This window comes from Pseudopodoces humilis, chromosome 8 (genome assembly GCF_049639895.1).
Source record: "Pseudopodoces humilis isolate 2021_Gansu_Grassland_sample_001 chromosome 8, ASM4963989v1, whole genome shotgun sequence".
NCBI lineage: Eukaryota > Metazoa > Chordata > Aves > Passeriformes > Paridae > Pseudopodoces > Pseudopodoces humilis.
Window position 1 is genome coordinate 23,080,509 of NC_142207.1, and position 23,249 is coordinate 23,103,757.

Here is a 23,249-nt window from a genome sequence, read left to right on the forward strand (position 1 = left end):
TTGGATGATTCTGGCTATGATTTGAAAAACGTGAATTTTTACATCCGTAACAACTAAAAGTGAAGTAGGAATATTTTTCAGTGTTCAAAAGAGGAACAGAAGGCAGACCTGAAGTCGAAGTCCTTGTATACTTGCATGACTATAAAGGGTGTAAGAGGTTTGTAAGAAAAAACATTACAATTTTTTAATTAAAGAAACCCCAACCAACAAAAATCCTCTAGAAAAATATCCAGTTACCCTGCAAAACACCACTCCTAAATCAACTGCTTAAATTTCCTTTCTGCATGGTTAATGAATGTAAAGTATGGCTCTTAAAAAATTTCACCTCCTCTCTGGAGTCAGATGGAGAGGACCAGAAAAGGTCACTTCCCTCCAGCACTCCATAAAAGGGAAAATGGGAAACAGAGCACAGGGACAGGGTACTTGGATAAAAAGGACAGCAGATAACGGGTTGGCAACATCCAGTTGGCTGCAATTGTAATCTGTTCCTGCCATATACAATCCTGTGCTGGAAAGCGTACTTTGGCACTGCAGCAGGGTGTTAAGTGGCTGAATTCAGACCCAGCTAAGGAAAGAGAAAGCTCCCAAGCCACAGTGTCCTGCCAAAAAGGCAGAAGAGGCACTTGGCACAGAGGGGCGAGTGAAGCTGGTGATATGGGTGCCCTGTGCTCTTATCTGCTGAACTCAGCTTCTGCCTTGGTGATTACTGGGCCCTTCAAAAGAGAGGGAGATAGGCAGCAAATAAAAATGTGATAAAAATTGAAAACACAGAAGAGGAAAGAGAAAATTAGTTCTTCCCAGTAGTTGTCTTGGGGGTAGGCCAGGGATACTTAGTCCAGGCAGGGCTAATGTTGGAGAAGAGTCAGAAATGTCTGACTAAGTTACTAGTCAGCTCCTCTTCCTTTCCTGTAGCACATTCCAGCTGGCTCACCTTCACTGGCAGATGTAAAATATCTCTGGTCCACTTTGCAAGGGGACTGAGAGAACTCTAATATAAAGAATCAGCATAAAGCTACTTGAAGAAAATTGAAGAGAAATAAGACACTGAAGCAATAACTAGGCCACATTAACCCATGTGTCCTCTAAAACATAAAGGGTATGAACTAGCATTTAGAAACCAATCATGGGCTAGTTAGATGCAAAATGTTTCACTAATGTGAAAGCTACAAGAGATGCTCTAATCTTTGATTACCCCTGAGGCCATAACAAACTCACAAAGAAGCATATGAATTGCTGATTATTTTCTATGATGATAGAATCTGAGAAGCTGCTGCTGATAATGTTTTTGTGCAGACTGACAGGTCCCTAGCTGTACCACTTCAACTAAATGTGAGTCATGTAGTACTGCTCTCATTTCAGGACAAGGCAGAATATGCTGGAATTTTGAGATTTCTTTTTTTAGGAAGTACACAACCTTTATATAGGGACATGAAGACAGTGATCGTGAAGTGATCAGTGATCTTGATCTTGCAAGATAAATCCTGGCTTTCAGTCGCTTTAGCACATGTTCCATGATGTGATGACAAGTAAGGATAAAAAGTATGCTTTCATCATTCAGTACACAAGATGGATGGCAGGAAATAAAGAATCAGGGAGGTTTAGAGAAAGAATGGTACAGAAGGTAAAGATGTGTGGTGGAAGCCAGCATATGTAAAATTCAGTATTATGTAATAATAAACACAAAATGGGGATCACAGTAAACTTAACTTTGATTTTCATTGACTATATACTTGACTGGCATATTTTTAAATGTAATCAACATGCGAGTTGTTAACCTATTAAGGCGCCTTCAGAATCATTTTTGTATGCTGATAAAGAACTCTGCTTAATAATCTTCTGGTCCACATCCATCCCAAACTGGAAGTACCAATTTGGGAAGTTCCTGTAATGCTGTTTCCTAATTTTTTATAAACAAGAACATTTTAAGTACTAATAGCTGATAATTTGATTCAAGCTCTGCATTTCAGACAGAGGGGTATTAGGCAGGACCATTTGGAACTGGATGCCAGGACAAACATTATGTCACCTTTGGATCCATTGCTGCAGCATTTCTTGGGAGAGGGTTTGTCCTTTCATGCAGCAACTCAAGTTCAGACTCTGACAGTCTGATCATGCCTCTACTGTTCTGACAAAACTACTTGCTGCTAATATGAAAAGACCAGGAAAGACAGCACCTATTCTGCAATACCTCTTTGCTTGGAATCCTTCATCCTGCCCTTACAAGATCCCCTTCTGGCTGATCTGTTGAAACAGAAAAGTTTTATTCTCCTTACTGAGGAATAAAGACACATATCCAGCGAATTAGTACAGTCATTCCCCCAAATAATTTTTCCTATATAATAACGAACAAAAACAAATTTAATTGGGGCATCAACTGGCAATTACTATACATACATCCACAGCATATTTGGAACTATTAATGATTTAAAGAGAAGCAAAAGGGAGACAGCTTAAACTAAATCATGGAATTCCATCAAGAAAGTAAGATATGATAGGGTTAGGCATTTCTTTTACAAAATCAGGGTCTGCTCAGTGCATCAGCTGAAAGTACCCCTTGTGGAGAGAAGCTAGGGATCAAAATACTACCACATACAAAATGGGAACACTAATGTTTTATCTGGAGAATCACAGATGTTTTCAGAACTGAAAACTGTCAAAGTTAACTAAATAAGAAAGGGTTTACCCCAGATTTTAAATATGTTTTCATAAATAAGAGAAGTTCTTTTGGGAGAAAACTGTAGGGAGTGTTCCTTTGAAGATGTTTGTAGTTAATACATTTTACCTTGTTTTTCTGCCTTGGTAGTTACTCTATTAAGCTCTCATGCAGAAACTTTTCTTTTTTAAGGCCTCTGATGTTAAGTTAGAAACCATCTCCTGGGAAGGTTTAAAAGAATGTTTCTGCCTCTGACAGCCATTGAAAATGCAGGTGGAGCCAAAGAAGTTTTGTCTCAGACCATTTCTTTCTGCCACTTTCAGTGAACACATGCAAGCACAACCAGCACCCCGAAGGGTCCCCTCAGTCCCTTGGAAGGCAAAGAGATGAAGGGAAGCACACTGGAGGTTTTCCTGTCCTTGACAAGTCCTCCTATGAATGAAGTGCATAGATTTCCTGATTGATCCATAAAGCAAATGATGGCTTTTTTGGCTCTTCTAATATTTACTTCCTGCATAAGATAAAAGATCGTGGATGATACATATGTTATGGATCAACTGGATTTAGCTTCTATAACTCAAAATTATCTTCTGGAAAAATAGTTTTAAACACTTTTGCATACTTTTGCCACCGCTTTGGAATGAAAAAGAAGGAATAAAAGGACTACATATACAAAAACCTAAATATCTGCATTTGCAAAGGTTGTGCTAAGTTAGAAATAAAGGAAGTACATGACAGCTGGCATTCATTGTGCCTGTCAGTAAATAATCATGAATGATTTAGTTTTCCAATGAGCTTTGAAGTCCATTGTGAAAGACTCTCAAGGAAAATCAATACCTGCAAGATAAATGGCAAAGTCTGCAAATTAGAAATAGAGAGGTACTGAACCACTGTTTCTTAAAATAAAGAGTTTAAACATGCAATGTCTGTGGTATATAGCGGCATAATTTTATATAATTATAAAGAATTCCAAGGGAGGAAGTAGACACCAAGTTTACAATGTTTGCCAATTACCCCAGGTCTAATTTTTAATAAAACCTTACAGGAGTTTGGAGAGGAATTACAGTTGTGAAGGACAAACATGCCAGGAATTAGGCAAATGAAAGGTAACGCAGATAAATATAAACTAGAAAAGATCAGTGTAAATATACTAATTAAACAGTCTCTAGAGGCTACTGCGACTCTGATATTCAGTAATACCATCAGAAAGCAATTAATGGTTGGTTGACTCTAAAACTACATCTCTAAAGAAAAGTTTTGTAAGTCATAATGTACAGTTCTGTGAAAAAGCTCACCTAGAAAACCTTTGCAACTGGAAAGCAAAAAAATCATAACAAACAAAATTCCTGAGAGTATCAGGAAGAGGATGGAAAATTAATATGAGTTGCATCATGCCTAGATATGATAGCGACCCACTGCTTCCTTAACATGAGTTTTGAGCCTGCTCTTTTAATGTTCCTGGGTTTTTCCTCTAATCTTTTGTATCTTTGTGCAAATGCACATTGCCACATCTCCCTGATAAACACACATTTTTCACATACATGTTTTGCAATGAATTAGTAATATTTGCTACTGTTCATACATTGGGCTGCTGACACATTGCAGAAGCTGGTTCCTATGTCACCTCACAACCACCCCACATCACCGCATGCTGTAGCACATGGCCTGTCAGCAAGGCGTATTTGCACGGGGAAAAATAATGCTGTTGCAGTTTTAGTTTCAGGCAGACGGTTAGTCTGTCAAAGGAAGCGCTTGGCAGTGGTTCAGCTGGTGCCTGTGTGGTGGTGATGACACTGCTCCCCTTTCCACCCCCACCACAGCCACAGTGACGAGCGCAATGTGCAGCAGTTCAGGTGACGGTCACCTACAAACACACTGGACCTTCTGACTGGGCAGAAATGACTCACAACAGTTTCCTTCCTATTTAACCCCTTAGCTTAAACATTTAAGCTCAACTGTGATGGCAAACAAGCATTTTGATAACACTCATTGCCTTTTTATGAGCTGATAAAAAAGTGAGAAGTTCGGAAGAGAGTATTTTTTCAATTACTGCTCTGATAAACATGAAGAATCATGGAAGTATTATTTTGGTAATACCCCTTTTGTTTTGAAAAAAAACCCAAGATGCTTTACCATAAAGCAAAAATAACATGTTCACATTTTTCACATTGGCTGGCTGTGCAGTTTTACACTTGTGGAAATCATACAGAATATACAATGTGGAAATTATACAGAATTAACATTATCCTCCAGTTGCTTTCCTGGATGTATTAGGCTTAGTTTGATTCACAGTGGTGTAGGATCTGGGTCTTACCTGTCATGCCTGTATTCCCATTAGCTTTTTTTTTTCTTCCTTTCTTACAGCATATAGAAATACATGTCCAGACAAATGCTCCAAATCATTCTATTCCTTCTCAAATCTTTAGCATAGCATAGGGCTGTTTTTCCCAATGTGCAAACAACCACCTCAAGAGACCAAGTTAAAAATCAATCAGCCCCATGCACAGTGAGAAGGCTGGACACCACTCCAAGCCTTTCATAGAGGGGAAAAGCAACCACCATGGCACAGAAAGAAAGGGCTCCCTAGAACTGAGTAAACAATGCACTGTTTTAAGGCAGCTTCAGTATTAGTATTTAGTATTATTCTGGGTATTAGAACCAGATTGGAAAGCATACACTGAAACTAAATGTGGAAACACCTTTACTTACTGTGTTAAAATTTGGGAAGAATCCAACAGCAGAGCTGCTGTCCACAGGGAAGGACATAAAGGGTTTGATATCCAGGGAAGGCTGCATCATCAAGGTAGGTGTGCGCACAAGGGTGGGAAGTGTAGTAGTGCCTGCCAAGAGCAAACAAAACCAGGAATTCATGGTATTCTCCTTTCTCCAACACACACAGCATAGATGACACAACTGCCAAGAAAAAATTATACAGGGGACGATGAAAAGGCTCTGCAGGAGTTAATATCATTAAAAGGATCCTATTTACACACAGTACAGACGAGGCAGAGCACTCCCCTACAGCCATGGGTACTCAGACGCTGAAGAGAAGACATATGGTATATAAATCACACAGGCAGGTAGAATAAATCCTTTCTACAGCTGCAAAATTCTTCTTGTGCCAAAAAGGCCAGGATGGGTGCCCATGAAAGTCAGATGCTTTTGCAATTCATGGTTGCCTACTAGATCAGCCAGCACAGACAATGTATGCTGAAATCCAGATGTTTGTTTCCAAATAATGATCTGCATGTTATTTTTTTCCCTCTTCTGACTATCAGGTGCTACACAAAGACCATTTCATCTAACATGTAAAAAATTGCCTTTTTTATGATGCAAGGCAAATATTATAGAATAGTCAACAAAATAATCAGCTATCATATAGTTGAACACAATTCTTTACATGTAATGCTAACTGTTTTCTAAATTGGAGCTGTCCAAACAAAAGTTTTTTAGAGATCTATATGCTAAATTTTTTCTGTATACAGTTAAGAATCATTGCCCAGTAAGATCCCAAGGGAATGTGCAGGCACAGACACCCAAATACTCATTTTTAACTAGCTATCTGCCCTATTCACACAATAAATGTGCCTAGCACACAGCTTCCAGATATGCCTGTGGGAGTATTTTTTTCCCTGAAACCATACAAAATAGATTTCAAATAAAATTCCCCACATTGAAATACAATGTGAAAAAAACAAAACCAAAAAAAGACCTCAGTGTCTCCTTCCTGGGCTGAATGAATAATTCAACACTGACAGGAGCAGGCAGTGGAACATAAGTGTCCCACACCTCTAAAGGAGAGTGAGTCACTCTCTGTCTCTCCTACCTCTGTCACAATTTCTCCATAATTACCTCTTTCTCCCACTCATCAGTGGCCAGCAGCTGGGAGCATAACAGGCCTCCTAGGAGCCTCCCTTGTCTCAAGTACAGCTTACACAATACCTGAGCTTTTTCTCATATAAGTTATCTGAGCTTTTCTAACCCAGCCAGGAAGGGGATGGGCAGGAGGGAAGGGGAGGGGGACTGATAGGGAGCTAGAAGGAGGGAATTAGGAAAGTAAACAAGCAATTTTCCTTCTCTTTTCCTATAAATCAAATAATTTGTATCCATTTGCAAAATGCTGGGCAATCCATACTGGCTGCCCAAGCACCAGTCTTCCATTAAGGAATCTCCCTGCCTGCCTGTTAAGGACACATAAAACTGAAGGCAAAGGAGAGATTTTCCTCCTTTCCACAGTCCTGCCCCCACAGTCACAATTTCAAGCCCATCTTATGGTATCCAAGAGGAAAGCTAAGTTCAGAAGCCAGATGGGGCTGCATGGATTTTTTGGATGACCAAACACTTATAACTAGCCCTGAGCTCAAATTTTGTTGATGCTGGAGAGACAGTCATTTTGATCCCAGCTGCAGCACAGTAAACATTGTATTATGGTCTAGCAGATGAATAGCAGGCTGTAATCTATTCTCTGTTTCTTCTATAGGAAAAGCATGATGTTTGCACAGAGATGGGTCAATGACAGCTATGCAGAGAGAATGTTTCATAGCATCCCAACAGAGCTGCACAACTTGAAAGGAAAAATATGCTGGAGAAACTTTCCCAGAATATTTTCTCCCTTCTTCTATGCCAATACTTTCATAAATGTCAGGTTTGTTCCTGCATAAGCCCATGAGACTAATTGACAGTTGTGCCTAATCAACTGTACACCAAAGCTTAGTCAAGCGGAGTCACAAATGTCAAAAAGCTAAAGGCTAACATGCCTATAGTTTGTTATTCATATCCATAATGGAAAAAAATGAATCAATAGGAAAGCAGTGTGTCAGAGAATTTATCCAAAGAAAATATCTTCAACTGCAAAAATGATGATTATTTCTACTAGCTGGTTCTGAAACAGTAGATTTACATAATTTGGATTTCAGAGCTGCATTCAAACAGGAACTATGTTGTATTCAATTACCTAAAGGGCCATCATCAATCTAACTTCTGCAAGTTTCTCTTTGAAATTCATAAGCAATTAAAGATCCGTGAAGTTAAAGAAGACCTGTCCTCTCTTTACATAAACGTATTTCAATGAAGCTATGGTTACATATTTTAACTCGATTTCACAGAGGAAAAAAATAACAGAATAGACTAAAATTGTGACTGACATTTGAAATCAGTTACTTTTCTGATGCTGTCTTTATTCAATGTATAGAAGGCATTTGGCATAAAATCTTTAAAAATTAAAAACCAACTAGCATCCTCCAGAAAAAAATGCAATCTTCTTTATACTACTTGGTTGAGCACAGAATCTTTTATGTGAAAGACATCTGAAATCTCGCTCTAGTTTTGCAGTTCATGGTGTTTCTGCAGAGTAATTTATAACCAGGAGACTAGAATACATTTGGAGTTCACATAGGAAAGGAAACATGTACACCTACCAGACTGATTAGTGAAGGCATTCATCATAAAAAATGTGTTTGTTTTGTTTGCCAATTTACTACTTCAACAACTGCCAGTCAAATATTGATTATCCTGTTGGACTGAAGTTTGGCTTTCAGACTCACTTCTGAAAGCCTCTGAAGGAATTACCAGGTCAAGGTGACCTAAATTACAAGTGGAAGCACCTCATGACAAAATCATCAAATCAAATGCAATAGGACGGTTTTACCCTCGCATTGCTCCCAATGCTCAAATAGATTCTCACCACTACTCCACCAAATCTTTATCCAGACCTGGACTAAGCAGGAACACTGGCACAAAAAAGGTGTTGCTGACAAGCTTCATCATTTTCATAAATTTAATAAATGTTTATAATTTCATTAACATTTTAATGATAAAGACAGCTTACCATGTCAAACACACATTGTTTTGCACTACCTGCAAATCTTTGGAATAAATATAACTGCTCTTTCTTGTAAAGGCATTAATTTATTTCAGCTTCATACTTATTAAACAGTATTTTGTAACTTCAATTTTGACTCCCACAGCAGGAGTTATCTATGTACAGGGAATGCAAGTTGTGGACAGACTGCTAAAAGCACTGATCCTCACTGGTCCCTTTTACCTTTATCAAAGAGGAGAAAAAGAGGTTTTCAGATTACCCAAAATGTCTCATTTTATTAGAAGTTTTTCTTCTTCCTACATATATTTATGTGAACAAACAAGTCCCTGTGTACCAAGTGCTGCTCCTCTTTAGCCATGCCCACATGGCTTTGCACACACTGCAATGGACTGGGACACTGATGTTTCTACAGAAGTCAGGAAAAGTTGTAATTGTTACCCAAATAATCCACCTCTAACAAATAATGTGCAATGGATTAAGCAGCACAAGTGATATTTTTGGGGAGCAATTAGAAAATCTTACATCTCTCACTCCTGAGGCAAGTCCCCGGGGCCAGTGAAGCAAGCTTTAGCCAGCAACGGGACAGGTGACACAGGGACTTGAAGAATCTCTACCAAAACTCCCCCCACTTCCAGTTTCACAGAAAACTGAGACTTACAGACTAGCAAGACTGCAGTTTTGGCAGAGGGAATCACAATTAACTTTAGCCATGGTAAACAGTCACTGGTCCTCTTCTTCAAGGAAAAGCAGGGACAAGTTCAGTCAAATCTAAGTGCACAACTTTGCCCTCTGTATCTCCTGAAAACAATTTGTGACACTATTACTTCTGTGATTTTCTCACCAAGTGCTTTTCTTTGTCATTAAAAACATAAAAAAAGTGTAATGCCTGCTCATTATCAGATCATCAGATCTGGGTCATTATTAGGCCATTAAACAAAATAACCCAATTCCTTCACAAAACATACTCATATAAAACACATTCTGTGAATTATTTCAGCTTACTTAAAGAAATGAATTATGTTTCAGACTTGAAAGCATTCTCTTCCAAAGTCTTCATTAAAGGCAGCTGTAGAGAAATCTGAAGCCATACTCAAGTCTCTCCTGTTTTCCTGTTACCTAAAGAACATACTAAAGTATTTTAATCTTCACATCAAAGGAAGATATCCTCACTCCCAGCAAGAGCAGTGGAAGAGTAACTGAAGTGCTCTCAGGACTGAATAAAAGTATTTTGGTGACAAATTTCTGTGCACTGGACAATCTCCACCTCAGATTGCACATGGCTGCATTTGTTTTAATCTGTGCCATTGACAGTATCTGGGAAAATTCCAAAGGGATATTGAGATATTCACACCCACCACTACTTACGTGCACTACATGGCAGTTTTCAGTTTTGGACACACTGTGCTGAGCATTTTCAGCTATGAGGAACCTTTACTTTCTACAGTAATGTTGAGTAGTCTTATGTGGCCTCAGAGCAGTAGCAATGTAACCAGTATGATGGATCTGTTCTGGGCTTTCTCCCCGCTTCACCTTTGTAGAACTGTGCTTTTGAGACACTGCTTGAGCCAACAGTACCCCTTTGAGGGTGGATGACAAATTGCTCCTTTTGTTTTGCACACACTGGCTGAATTAGTTAAGGATGCAGCCAGAGTGTGCACAGCCATCCTGTCTCTAGACCTCACACCGTCACCTCCGGTTGCAGCATTTTCCTTCTGAGCTCCAGAAGGTGGAAGCAACTCCCTATAAGGATTATGAGACAAGTCTGCATGTGTTCACCTCTGAGCTTTTTCTGGGACCCTACCGTGTCAGTACAGTTTATTATTTTGTCAGTGGAAGTTTTCAACATTTTCAGAATTGTTTACTTCTGCATGTGGCTAAGAAATCCAGTTTTATAAACAGTTTACAGCCAGAGGTAGTACCTAGGGCATTCATATTGAATAAAAATCTCTTCAGCTCTACTGCCTATGATTCACAAAAAAAGCCCAAAAATCCCCAACCACTACTAAAAAAACCCAACTTACACAAGACTCTCCTACACCTGTATGCAACTGTTTGATTTGCAGAAAAAATTGTGTTTATAAAAATCCCTCCACCTAACTACATGATAAAAGATTCACAGTTTTCTTCCCTTTTATCTGATGCCCCTATTGCATAATGCCTCAGTGCTGCTTCCACCACATTTTCCCCCCTGTCTGACAGGTAAAAAACAATCACTTGCAAGTCACTACATTTTTTTTGTTTGGGCATTTATTACACACTAACCCTTGAGATTTTTCACAATGCTTAATATTAGTAATTTTTCTTTCCAGTACGATCGCTTTAGAGGATTTAGAAATGTTCTAATTTAGTTTGTTTACTTACAGCTATACATGGGTATTAGAGGATGTCATCTCTTTCTGTTTATGCCCAAGATAAACTCATAAAAACAAGCTAAGCACAAGTAAAATAATTCTGAGTTTCTGAACAGCAGGTGTTGATATCAAAACGCTTATGGAAAGATCTATTCTAGAAGTATCCCATTAATAATACTCCTGAAGGTGAATACTAACACATGCACCCCTCATATATAAAAAAAAAATAGTAAATACAGAATTTTAATTAATTTTTTTCACATTTCACTCAGCAGACCAAAGATTTCTTCCTTATAATATGGTATTATGGAAAATGACCTATGACATCCATATGGATTCCAGTCTGTCAAAAGAAGTTGTGGAGAGACAAGACCATTACTTCAACAAATTTTCCCAAATCAATGTGATGTTAAGAGATAACTCACTATCCAGGCAACTTATTTTTACAAGTAACTTGAAGCAGAAGCCTAGAATATATGTTACATGGCACAGCTGATGACAGGAAAAATGCTAACAAGTTTTCTGCCCCCTGGGCACCACACCAACTAAAACACTCATGAATGAGGATGCAACTCCTTTGGGAATTGACAGGATTAGCACCAGAGCTAGTGATACATCTTTTAAAACCTGGAGAGTGTACTGTATTCATATCTCATAAATATTATTCACATATCATATATATGATACGAATAGTCCTTAGCTTGCTGATGAATTTAAAAACCAAACTATACACATCTACCTGTGCCTGGCAAATAAAGCAAGGTAAATACTCAGAAGATGTGCTGTTTTGTTTTCTCAGGAGCCACAAGGAGAGGCAGCAAGAACTGGTGTAGAAATCACGGCTACTCAACTAAAGGAGGACCCTTGCATGGAACACTCATAGGGCAAGTGAAGAGAAAGCACTGGGCCAGGACCAGCCTTCCATAGCAACATATGCATGAAAAATGACATGCCAAATATTCTGCACTCCATTTGGAGTTTATTTTTTTTTAGCAATTGTTTCAGGAAACCTAGAGGCATTTTGATGCAACTTCACTACAACATCTTATTGCAACAAATTATCTATATATTGTACAGCGTAACCTCTTCACACTCAAGAAGGATTTATAAAAAAAAAAGTCAGATTATAAAACTAATACCCTCCCTAAAAAATAAAACTTCATTTCCAGTCTGCTTGAGCATGAAGTTAGCATGTCCATTATAATCCATATAGAAATGGTCTATGAAGGTGTACTATCAGAATTCCATATTCTCCTTTTGTATAAAATCAGATTCCTGAAAATGGGGTGTACATGTAGGCTTCCACCAACCAGGTCAACACCAAAGATAAATTTAAATCTGGTGCTGCTGAAATGAATGGATGTTCTGGCATTTAGTCAACCCAGAAACTCAACCATCACTTATCTAATACTGATAATTATATATAACTCATTTACAAAAGTTGCATAGCTATGTATTGCATGTAATTTCACGTAAGAATTCTAAAAATAAAAAGAAATTTTACAAGTAAAATGCAACCAGTACTTACAAGTAAGCAAATTTTCATTGGATCAGATCCTTCCTCTTTGAAATATTAATTGGTTATTTGGGATTACTTGGACTTCCATGAAAATTCCTTTGCCTAGCTAATTATTTTCCACCTCCAAAAGCCTTAATGTGAATATTGAAAAAAACTGTGTCGATATTTATTGCCTTAAGCTCTACAATAATAATGATGATGATATCTCGTCGCTAAAGGACACAAAATGATTCACACGGGCACATCTCAATAGTATGACAGGAAAATAAGTAACTTTATTCTCTGACTCCAGTATTTATAGATTCTTGACAATGACCAGGGATTAGATAACTAAGTTACCACCTTCCCAATCACACTGGTCATGTGAAATGCTCATCAAAGACATTTCTTAGAAGGAATGTGTAAACACTTATGTTTATAGTTACTTTCCTGGGAAAGTAACTAAAACTATGAAAACAAGATCAGAAGGTTTAATTTTCAGGGCCACAATATCCACTGGGGAAAGGGGGGCTGCAGAGGGAGAAGATAGAGACAGATGAATAGCAAAATGTAATTTCAGTATTTTAGAGACAAATATGTTAGAAAATTAATTTTAAAAAAATCTTATTCTTCTTGCAGTTGCACTGCCTTTCTAGTAGTTTTCAATACAACAGGAATCCCCATAGGCTTTTTATGGAAGATACCAGAACAGATGGAGTGGGAAGTTAAGTCCAATAATTAGAAGTGGAACTGATTATCCTGCATTTTCCCTAAATAACTGTGTTACAACTGCCTGACCATAACATCAGGAAGAGCCCTGTCCTTCCTGTCCTCACAGGACGTGTGACTCACGCTCCTGTCCCCTCCCTCGTGCAGCTGTCCCTCCTCCGTGTTCCTGTGGCTCAGGACTCGTGCACCTGCATGGAGAACAGCAGAGTTTACAGCACTCGTGCTTCACTCTTCATTTCACACGTTTTTTCTCAGTATTTGCATTCCCAAGCCAAATGAACGTCACAAGCACTATACTGCTATCAAAGCAACTTTGTTAGCACTGGCTCCTTGTCAAGTCTAAGCAATTAAATGAATTACAAAACATCCTTTACTATATTTAGAAGAAACATGCTGGCTGGAGTACAATTGCAATTTGCTATTATCTGTAGATGCTATGGAAATATTTGCCATTAGTTTCTTAAAAGAGATAATTCTATAGACTTCTAAAGCAGCCCAGACTATTTGTTTGACCGAAAAATAGAGTGCCGTGTCAAGGCTTAACATGATCAAGCTCAGTAAGCTGGATTTTTTTCTAATAAAACAGTAACAATTATTAATAAATGCAAGACTCTGGCCTACATTAAGGTCATCTGAAGTTTTGCACTCTATCCCTATTTCTTTTTCTCAGAATCCCCTGGATGGTTCAAGCCTCTCCCTCTGGTTTCCACAGACTGAGTGAGCAGCATTACCCCCTCCTCTGTTCTTATCAGCTTCTAGGAAACATTGCTTTGGACTTGTTTTCACTTTGAAGTTTTCCAAGCATAAAAGAAAAAACAGCTGCATCTTTTTCAGCTCTCTGTTCTCCTGCCATCTGGACTAATGGAGATCTTTCTAAAATCCGTAGGATCCTTTTACTTGATTTATTTAAACCAGCCCCCTCCCTTGCCTTTTGTCCCAACCCAAACACAGTGAGAGGTGTTTGCTTTGCTGCTGTCACCTTAACTGAGAACACATCAGGTAATACCTACTGAAGCCATTTACAAAAGGAAGGCAAATACTGTAAGTTTACCAGTGCCTTACAATATGAATATTGTTCATGTGTTTTTGCTGTGACCACACAATCATGAGTGATTATAGCAAACCAAAAGACACAATAAAACACAGACCATGCAGTCCCATAAAGGCTTCCCACTATCAGTCAGTGCCATGATGCTTGCTTAAGTCACTAAGGTTATGATCCACCACCTCTGCAACACTTAAACACATACACATATGAACAAACAGCTTAAGACTCAGGAGGTATGTAACAGTTTCATTTCAACATGGTGCTTTTGTGACTTCAGGTTCTGTGAAATAGTGAGCAACTATTCAAGCCTGAACAAATCTGGGCTGTTGTAATTGTGTGTTTAGCTTTGATGATCTGTGAGAAGAGCACACCATGTGTGTGAAATGTTCCCCCTGATTCTGGGGGCTGTCCTGTGAAGGAGCAGGAGCTGGACTTTGATGATCCCTGTGGGTCCCTTCCTACTCAGAATAATTTGTGATTATGTGAGTGTTTGCAGCTTGACCCTGGAAGGAGGGCAGCCTGCTATTCTTTTAGATTATATTAAAATATAACCTAAGACTGATAAACTGGATTTCACTGGCATTTTCCCCGCTATTCTTCTTAGAATTATACTTAAAAGGGTTACTAGCTAGCTGTCTGATTCAGAGCTACATTTAAAATAACTTCTGCGGAAAGAAAGAAACAAAAAAAATATGAAAAGAAATGGTATCTGTTTGAATTTTTTGAAGAGTTCATGAAAGGGGACCACGGAGCACAGGGTTACAGACAGCATGGAGTCATGGCATTCAGAAGATCAAAGTCCACAAATCCTGTCTCTCTTGAATTAAGGTGCACTGCTTTACTTATTCTCAAAGTCAGCATTGATGAATAAGTTAAGAACTTGAAAACTTAATGAAACTAAAATATATGCTATCTACCCTCTATTTACACAGGGAGAATGAAGACAATAGATTTCAAATTCACAGCTCTGCTATCTCAGACTGCCATATTTGTGATGTTATTGAACATTTATTAAACACCAGTATCTGATTAAACCATATTCTGCTTTGGGGTGCAGCAGTGCTCCAGCCCTGCCAGAGCTGGTACATAAAAACTTTTCATGATGTTATGTTTTCAAAGAATGCATGATATGAACTTGGACAATTCTACCCTCAGAAAGAGAGAAGATAAAAAAAACAGAAAAAAGAAAATAAACAGGCAACAGAAAATTTCTGTTAAATTAAATTGAGATTGGACCAAAAAAGAGGTTTTTTTTCACCCAAACATTTGATCTGACATAATAGCGCTTCAACTGATATAAGCTTTTCAAAAAAAGGCTTCTTTTTTCTTCTAATTTCCCAGAGACCAATTAATATCACTTTAATATGAATTATTTCATAAACTAAATGTAACTAATCAAACACTATGCTGAAAATAAAGACAAATAAAGAGAAGTGTGAAAGCATTTTTTAAAACTGCCATACAGTCTGCATCTACTTTCTATGATGACACCAGGAACAGGATGGGTGGCCCCACTGCTCCTCTGCTAACACTCCCCTTGAGCCAGCACAGGGAATCAGACCAGTTGTAAACAAACACAAACCAACAAGTGAGAAATTTGCCTTCAAGCAGACCAGCGAGTTGGTTGAGCTGAAGTCACGATAGTGGAACAGAGTACCAAGTTGACGGTGGCAGAAAAGCAAAATTTTGTTGAGCACTGATGCGTCTTATTCTCATTCAGACTCATCTGAAGTAGCCCTCATTTCTCCTGCAGTGTAACAGTCAAATTTCATGCCTGCCACATTGTGTTTCTGGTTATTTCTCTCAGGATAGAATCTGTTTAACTTGACAACACGGCAGTGTTAACTCAAGTTCACCTTGTGAACACAGCAATCCAGTCCTGCATTCACAGAATAGGGATGCCTGTCCATGTGCTGCATTGGTTATTACTCAGCTCCTGATTTCCTTTATATACTTTAGCATAATTCATTCCTCCTTTTCTTCAAAGGGAAGATAACATATTAGTTCCTAAAGTTAGCTTGTTCTTCTCTTTTAAAATTACTGTGACCCCATCAGATCTCTCAGTGCTCTGGAACCTCTTTTACAAGTACCACAGATCAGTATTTTCATCCATGCAAGAATCCTTGTGACATGTCTGTCAGAGCCAGTGCTTTGAAGATTCTGGTTTATCGAGACACTCTGACCTGTTCTTGCAGGCTTTTTTTGGTTTATATTGGCAACTGTCACATGAACACAACTGATCTTTCTAACAAAAAGTAATTAAAAACTGGCTCCATGCAACCCAAATTTCTTGGTTTTATCTGAATCTCATGGTAACAATCCACCTTTTAATTTGGTATCCTGTAAATATTGTAAGTGCACTTACAGAAAGATTTCTTGAATGCTTCTTTCAGTCTCATTTTATTTTCTATTTTTTCCTACAGATTCATGTTGCTCTTTCTTCATCATTCTTAGCAATTTAAACCCCTTTCCATTTCCTACCTCTACATAGAGCTCTTGTGCTTGAGTCTGCAGGAATTTTATAGTTTAGCCAGTTTATTCTTGCCACATTTCCAAATTTGCCTCTGCCATGAGACAGTTTGCAGCTGTGTTCTTATTAGGGTTTCCTCAGAAGAACTTTCAAACCCTTACAGTATGCTTGATAAAAAGAAATATCCTGATAATGATATCTTAGAGAAAAAAAATGCAATCCTCTTTTCAGAACTGCTTTCACTACTGGTTGTTTGGTGTGTTATCATGTTGCAACATTTTGCTGCATAATTAAAGACCAGGCAAGATAGCAATTCTGTCATTTCTTTTTCTACTAAAAAGCAAGTCCCCCTCAGCTCTAATAAATAATGCTTTTCCTCATCTTAAAAGTAAATGTAAGATTTCACTCTAATTTTAAAAGCAATAATCAATACTTCATATTCAGTATCCTAAATGCTAGTTTAAAGATGAATCTAAGCAGCAGAAAGACTCCAGCTTGTCTCCTGGAACAGGTAGCATATTTCCCTTTCACCTCTAAATCCCTGGTTATATACTGTGGTAAATAACTGAGCCTGTAATTCTGAGTAGTGAGAAAGAAGCAATGTGCCCTTCACTTTTTTTTCCTCCCTGTTCTGATGCCTGATTTAAACATTCTTATTAATTCTCTCAAGAGTACCACACATCTCTAACTTTGCTTCATACTTTGTGATTGGCAAGACTGAAGAAAGACACTGAAAGACAATAAACATTTACAATATGACTTAGTATTTCTGAAATATTCAAAACTTAACAATGAGAGTTGAAAGTATATAATTCAAAGAAAGGGTGTTTTGGTTTTGTGAAGTGGAAAGAACCGGCAAAAAGCACAAAGGAGGAAAAATACTGCTATTGCAAAGATGTGGCTTACACCCCCAGTGATGTTTCTCGTAGCTATAATGCTACTCCCAGCAAAAGGGAGAGCAAAAACACTGAAATGCTATCTGGATTCTTGGAGAAAGAACTATTCATACAAGATTTTGAAGTCACAGTTGAAGGCATTTGATGAGTATACCTTTAGACGCAAAGAAATCTTTAAAATACTTTATAACGTAACTCTGCTTTTTCCTTTTAATTGCCTGTATTTATAAAACCAAGAGAAGCAAGCTTGCTTTTACAAACTTAAGATCTGGAGCTATGATGTGTAACATACAAAACTCTGGCAAATAATTTAAACATGGATTTATTACCCTGGTGCAAATCTGTCATCATTCCTTTTAAGTCCAGAGAATCACCAAGATTAGCAGCAGTACAAGTGTGAAATTTGGCTGAATAACTTCAGCAAGCTCTGTGTAGAAGCAGCAGCTGCCAGGTCAGACATTACAGTGTCTGTGAACCCTTCCCAGTGCAAACCAATAGCAAGACAAGGTACCAAAGTATTTCTTCTCATTTTCATGTCGTCAGTTTGATACTAGATCCAGAGAAACTGCTACATGCTCTTTGTTGACTAATCATTCTCAAACTGCTGCACAGAGGAACCCATGGAGGACATGAAACATGCCAACACTGAGTGGAAAGAGGAACAACACACATTCCACAGAGCAGCACTTGAAGGAGGAAACCAGCAAGGGAGTCATGCAGAGTGAGCTGGAGTGCAGGGAGGGCATCACAGCCCACCCACTCCTCTGTGTATGACCACATCTATTGGACTCTGCCTCCATTTCTGTGCAGTTGTCTGAATGATAGCCTCTTACACATGTATCTGCTACAGTAGCACGCTAAATCTGCAAGCAAAGGGTGAAACACTGTCTCCTTAGTTAAGGTCAAGGCTGGTATGTTTCTGTGGATGCACCAGACAGTTTCACAGTTCATCATGCATTCCAGAATGGGTTTAAAATATGCCACCTATCTCCCCAATAGATACAGCCTTTCAGAGTGAAACCATACCCCAGCATACACTCAGTGCCATATAACCTAAGGTTTCTAACCAAAATCCCTAATTCAGGAGCTGGAGTTCTTTAAGCAGGTGACCAAGTAGGCAGCTCTGAACTTGAATTTCTGCATTTGCAGTTCAATCACCTGCAGAAGGATCCCACATTTTTTAACACAGTCACCTCCAGAAAAAGCATAAGTGATCTCCCACCACCTCCACTGCTGGTACCTACACCCCTGTAATTTATGTGTCCCTTTCCCAGAATTTTCAAAACAGTTCTGTGGAACTACTAGAGTCTGGGAGAAATTTTTCAATTACTACAGCATATGTCTGTCAGCAGAAGGAAGATCAGATAACTGGACTTAGGATTAACTCGGTTTTATGTATTTTGACCAGGAAAATGCACAATGACCTTACTTGGTTCCAAAGAAAACATTCTTAGGCATTTGAAAAAAAAGTATAGTCAGATTGGAGGAAATAGAAGAATGAGTCCATTTGCCAACAGGAAAATGTTTAGATTTATGAGCAAAATGTAAATTATTCTAAATCTACATCAAAGGTGCAATATGTATCAAGTTTTGGTGGTTTAGGGTTTTGTTTTCTTTGGTTTGCTTTTCTAATTTCAGGTCCATTTCACCATCTTTGCAAAGACTGTTTTTAATCTTACAATTTTCTACCTACACAGACATAGTTTCAGGCTTGTACAACACTTTTTTGGACATGAAATTCAAACATCTAAACATCATCTATTAAATCCTTTTGAAAGTTGCACCTAAAAAACAAAAACAAAAAAAACAAAACAAAACAACCAACCAACCAAAAGAAAAAACCACATGCAAAGTGAAATTTAATCCTCACATATGTTTTCTATATATATAAAAGAAATGTATGTCACATATTTTAAATGCAAAAAGGACTGGTTTGTTGTTAGACAACACCAGAGCCAGAATACAAAACAGCCACAAACATTTTCTTTTTTCCCCCAGATTTAACAGCATTGTTTGCAACAAAGGATTTCAGAATAGCAATCATTCAACCTGTAAAAAGAAGAGTAAATATGCTTCCAACACAAATGGAGAAGCAGTCATCCTGTGACATGAGTGCTCACCTGCGGCAAATTCATTAATTCTTGGGATCAATCATGAAAGATAGAAAAAAATTAACCTTTAAAATGGGAATAAGAAGAAATTGTAAGAGCAACTGGATTCCAGTGTGGCAAGCATCAGAAAACTGCAGCTGACTTTGAGATTTCAGACTTAGGTACCTACAAGAACAGAGCTTTGAACATGATGAGCATTGGCCAGTATTTATATTTCTGTACATACATGCTCAAATATAACAGCAAATAAAATCTTTAAATCAATCTAAAACCACGTAGTCTTCCTATGCTGGGCTAGGTACAAATGGATAAATCACTCTATCAGGCAGTGGTGCAGAGTTAAAAAGACTTTGAAAATAAAAATATCTGGACATTTTTTCTGAAAAATTTTGAGTGCCCTTCATCATGTAGTGAGAAATACAAGAAAAAGTTATAAATAGTAGAAATGCTTGGTGTGCTTCCAAATAATATTTGAGTTTAAAGAGCAAGGGATTGACCTGTCAGAGCAGCAATTAAGGTGAAGGAGGAAAAAGCTTAATAAAAGCCTAATAACCTGGTCACAGCATGAAGGACAAAGCTCAAACTATCCATGTATCCTTCATATGAAGGAAGGACTCGTAAGTTCATCTCTGATAAAGCTTATTGTGATGAGCAGCAGGTACCTTTTAACTGGGAAAGGATTTACAAATTGAAAAGGGACTGAGGTAAAGCGAGTTCTGGGAAGTCTAAAAACCACAAAAAGTTAAATATGGACACCCTTGGAACAATACACGGCAGATGTAGAGGCTAGAGGGGGTACAGGTATTTAAAAGACTTCTGAGGTGAAGAATTCTGAAAAGTTTTGGAGAATAGAGAGAACTGAAATAAAAAGATGTGAGAAAAACAGGTCTGAACATCATGGAAAGCTTCTTGACACCAAGATTATTCTGAGAGATATTTAATGTTCTCGGTGGCAGCCTTTTTTAGCTGAACCAAAGTGCAGAAATAATCTCCCCAGAGATTTTGAGATTCTCAACAGCACATGCATTTGTATCAAGACTGAATAAAACAGTGCCGTATGTACAAGAGAAACAAGTCCTCACTGGCAAGAAGAGGATTACATGACCAGCAATGGGTACCATGATTGCACTTGTCAAAGACAAGTTGTAATAAGGTATTGAGAGTCAGTGTTAAACTTCTATTTTACGAAGTACAAGCATGGCCTTGCTTAATTTCAAGGATGTCATATCTTTCAGAAAGCTTTATCATGAGTTTTGATCAAAGATCAATAAAATCTAATTTACCAGAAGCAAATAAAACCACAAACATATGTTACCAGCTAACATCAGTGAGAACCCCACAGTGCAATGTATTTTATCAGGTCCATTTTACAGAAAAAAAGTAGGTCCTTCCTCCACAGAGTTGTCAAAAGCTTAAGATTATAACATAGAAATAGATAGAAATAGTTCTATATTTCTCTGTATAGAGCTGCAAAATGCTCTAGCTTAAGAAACAAGAACACTTATTTGTTTCAAATTTGTATTTTTATTTTCTGATGGTACTTGCAGTTTTTTCCACTTGAAGTGCAGAAGACAATACACACACTAACAAGTGTCATTCTGGAATTATGTACCTATTCCTGTGGAAAAGTAAAGCAGAAAAACTTTTTACACTTCTGTCAAATCTGGTTGTTGACAATTGAACAATTTACTCGTTCTCAATACAGGAGCAGTTGCAAATTCTGGGAAAAGAAGGATGCTAAGATTCCCTCTCACTACACAAGTGGAATTTTCCACTTTATATAAATACTATTTTTGTCAAAGCAATTTGTACAGAGTCATGATACCACTGCACATGAAATGGAAAGTTCCACAGCTGCAATGGAACTGGGAGCTTTTGTTCATGGAACACTTTTGTTTTCATATTAAGGACAAATATGCGTCATAGTCAAAAGCAGCATTGCTTATCTTCGCAGTAAATACAAGATTTACAATTTTACTCCTAAATATCAGATGTATCTCATTTTAAATGCTAATGTTCTGTAATGCATTCCCAGCAAAGTTCATGATAAAATACCCTGAGCACTGCAGCTAATTGCTATTTCCTTTACCTCCACTGTAACATAACAATCAGCTTGCATGAAAAGCACTGTGAGCTGAATCAGCAAAAAGCAGGAGGAGCTTTCACTTAGGGGCATTAGAATTTGTGCAAGTGGCAACAAAGGAAGGTATCTATCCAAGAACTTATATTTACTCTTTCTAGAGTGATGGCAACTTTCAGGTATTATTCCTACATGTATCAAAGCATTTTGATTACAATCTGATCATTGAATCATGGAAAGTAAGGCTAGACAATCTCAAGTCATCTAATCCATTTACATGAAATAAAAGAATTCTACCTTAAATCAACTATGTCAGTCAATCACCACATTATTTGAAAATCACTTTGCTATAAATAGCACTCAGACCAGTGGGAAAAGAAGTATAGGTAAGTGAAAGCTGGCAGAGAAGAGAAAAAAATAGACTGTCTCCATGGAATTTGGTGTATTTTCCATACACATGTGTATCTCAAAAAAAATAATTCTTATCTTTTAACAGATGTATTGACGAGAAGCTACAAAAATCCCTAATACATGTCACGGTTAAAGGAATGGTTGGGAAGATTATGTGATAATTTCACAATAGATAGAAAATAATGATAAATGTCAAGATCTTGCTCATAGTGTGGAACTTCAATTACTTAAAAGAAAATACAGAGGAAAATAATTAGAAAGTTGATAGCTGTTAATGATGCAGAATAATTGATGGAATTATAACTGCTTAGGCATTTCAACCATCACCCTTCAATATCAGCTAGATGTTGAAAGAACTGTTCTGTCTAATAAAGGTAAGAACAATACAGACAAATCAACCACTTTTCCCTGAAGGTCTGCAATCACACTGCTCCATGTTTTGCTTATGCTGGAAAAGCCATAGTTACTAAAGTAAACATATGTATTTGGCTTGCAAAGAAAATTGTCACTGGTGATAAATCACAGTAAAAAAAAATGATATGCAACTTTCAATTTTCAGAAGTGTTTATAGAGCTGGAATTTAGGACAACAATAGCTGTGCTTGTAGATTGAGCAATTTACAGGATTGGTGACACTTAACACATACAATACATCAAAAGAGAAACGCTCCCCAAAAGATTCAAGCAAAGGGAAGAGGACTAAAATGGGATATACAATTTTGCCGATTGAGTCAGCAGATTTGACTTCACAGAATCGAGCCTGAGTGGATACTGACTTCAGCAGGCACTGCCCGTTTTGAGGCCAGGCTGGAGTTACCTGGTGGCCTTCAACTTCTATGACAGACATACATTTGGCACCCTTAAATACGTAACTGTCCTTCTCAGGAGAACAAACGGGAACAGAAAAACCTCAGTACCTGCATTACAACCGCCTTGCTAAAAGGAGCCTGTCAGTCTCAGGAGCTACTGTTATCCTTTCTCTCATTAAAAAAAAGTTCATTTCATTAAGTGCTCTGGCAACTACAGACCCCCCACTGACAGTGACCCACATCAATTAATCTCATCAAGAATGTTTACCCAAGTTGATTTCACTCCTAAAAAGATTCCCACCATGCTCTCCTCTTGTACTGCTTTACATACAGTTGAATGTATGAGAAAAATGAGTAAGTTAGAAGTTAAAAA

At 37.9% G+C, this 23,249-nt stretch overlaps 1 protein-coding gene across 7 annotated transcripts in view; it reads right to left on the reverse strand.

The window, feature by feature from the left end:
* Positions 1-23,249, reverse strand: part of ZNF385B (zinc finger protein 385B) — a 152,670-nt gene that overhangs the window by 48,008 nt on the left and 81,413 nt on the right. For 6 of the 7 annotated variants that reach the window (XM_014249208.2, XM_014249206.2, XM_088059138.1 and 3 more), the window contains one exon: positions 5,363-5,493. The exons of the other annotated variant lie outside the window; for it this stretch is intronic. In XM_014249208.2, coding sequence (XP_014104683.1) covers positions 5,363-5,493 — 131 coding nt within the window. The remainder of the gene's footprint in view (positions 1-5,362; positions 5,494-23,249) is intronic. 7 annotated transcript variants of the gene reach the window in all.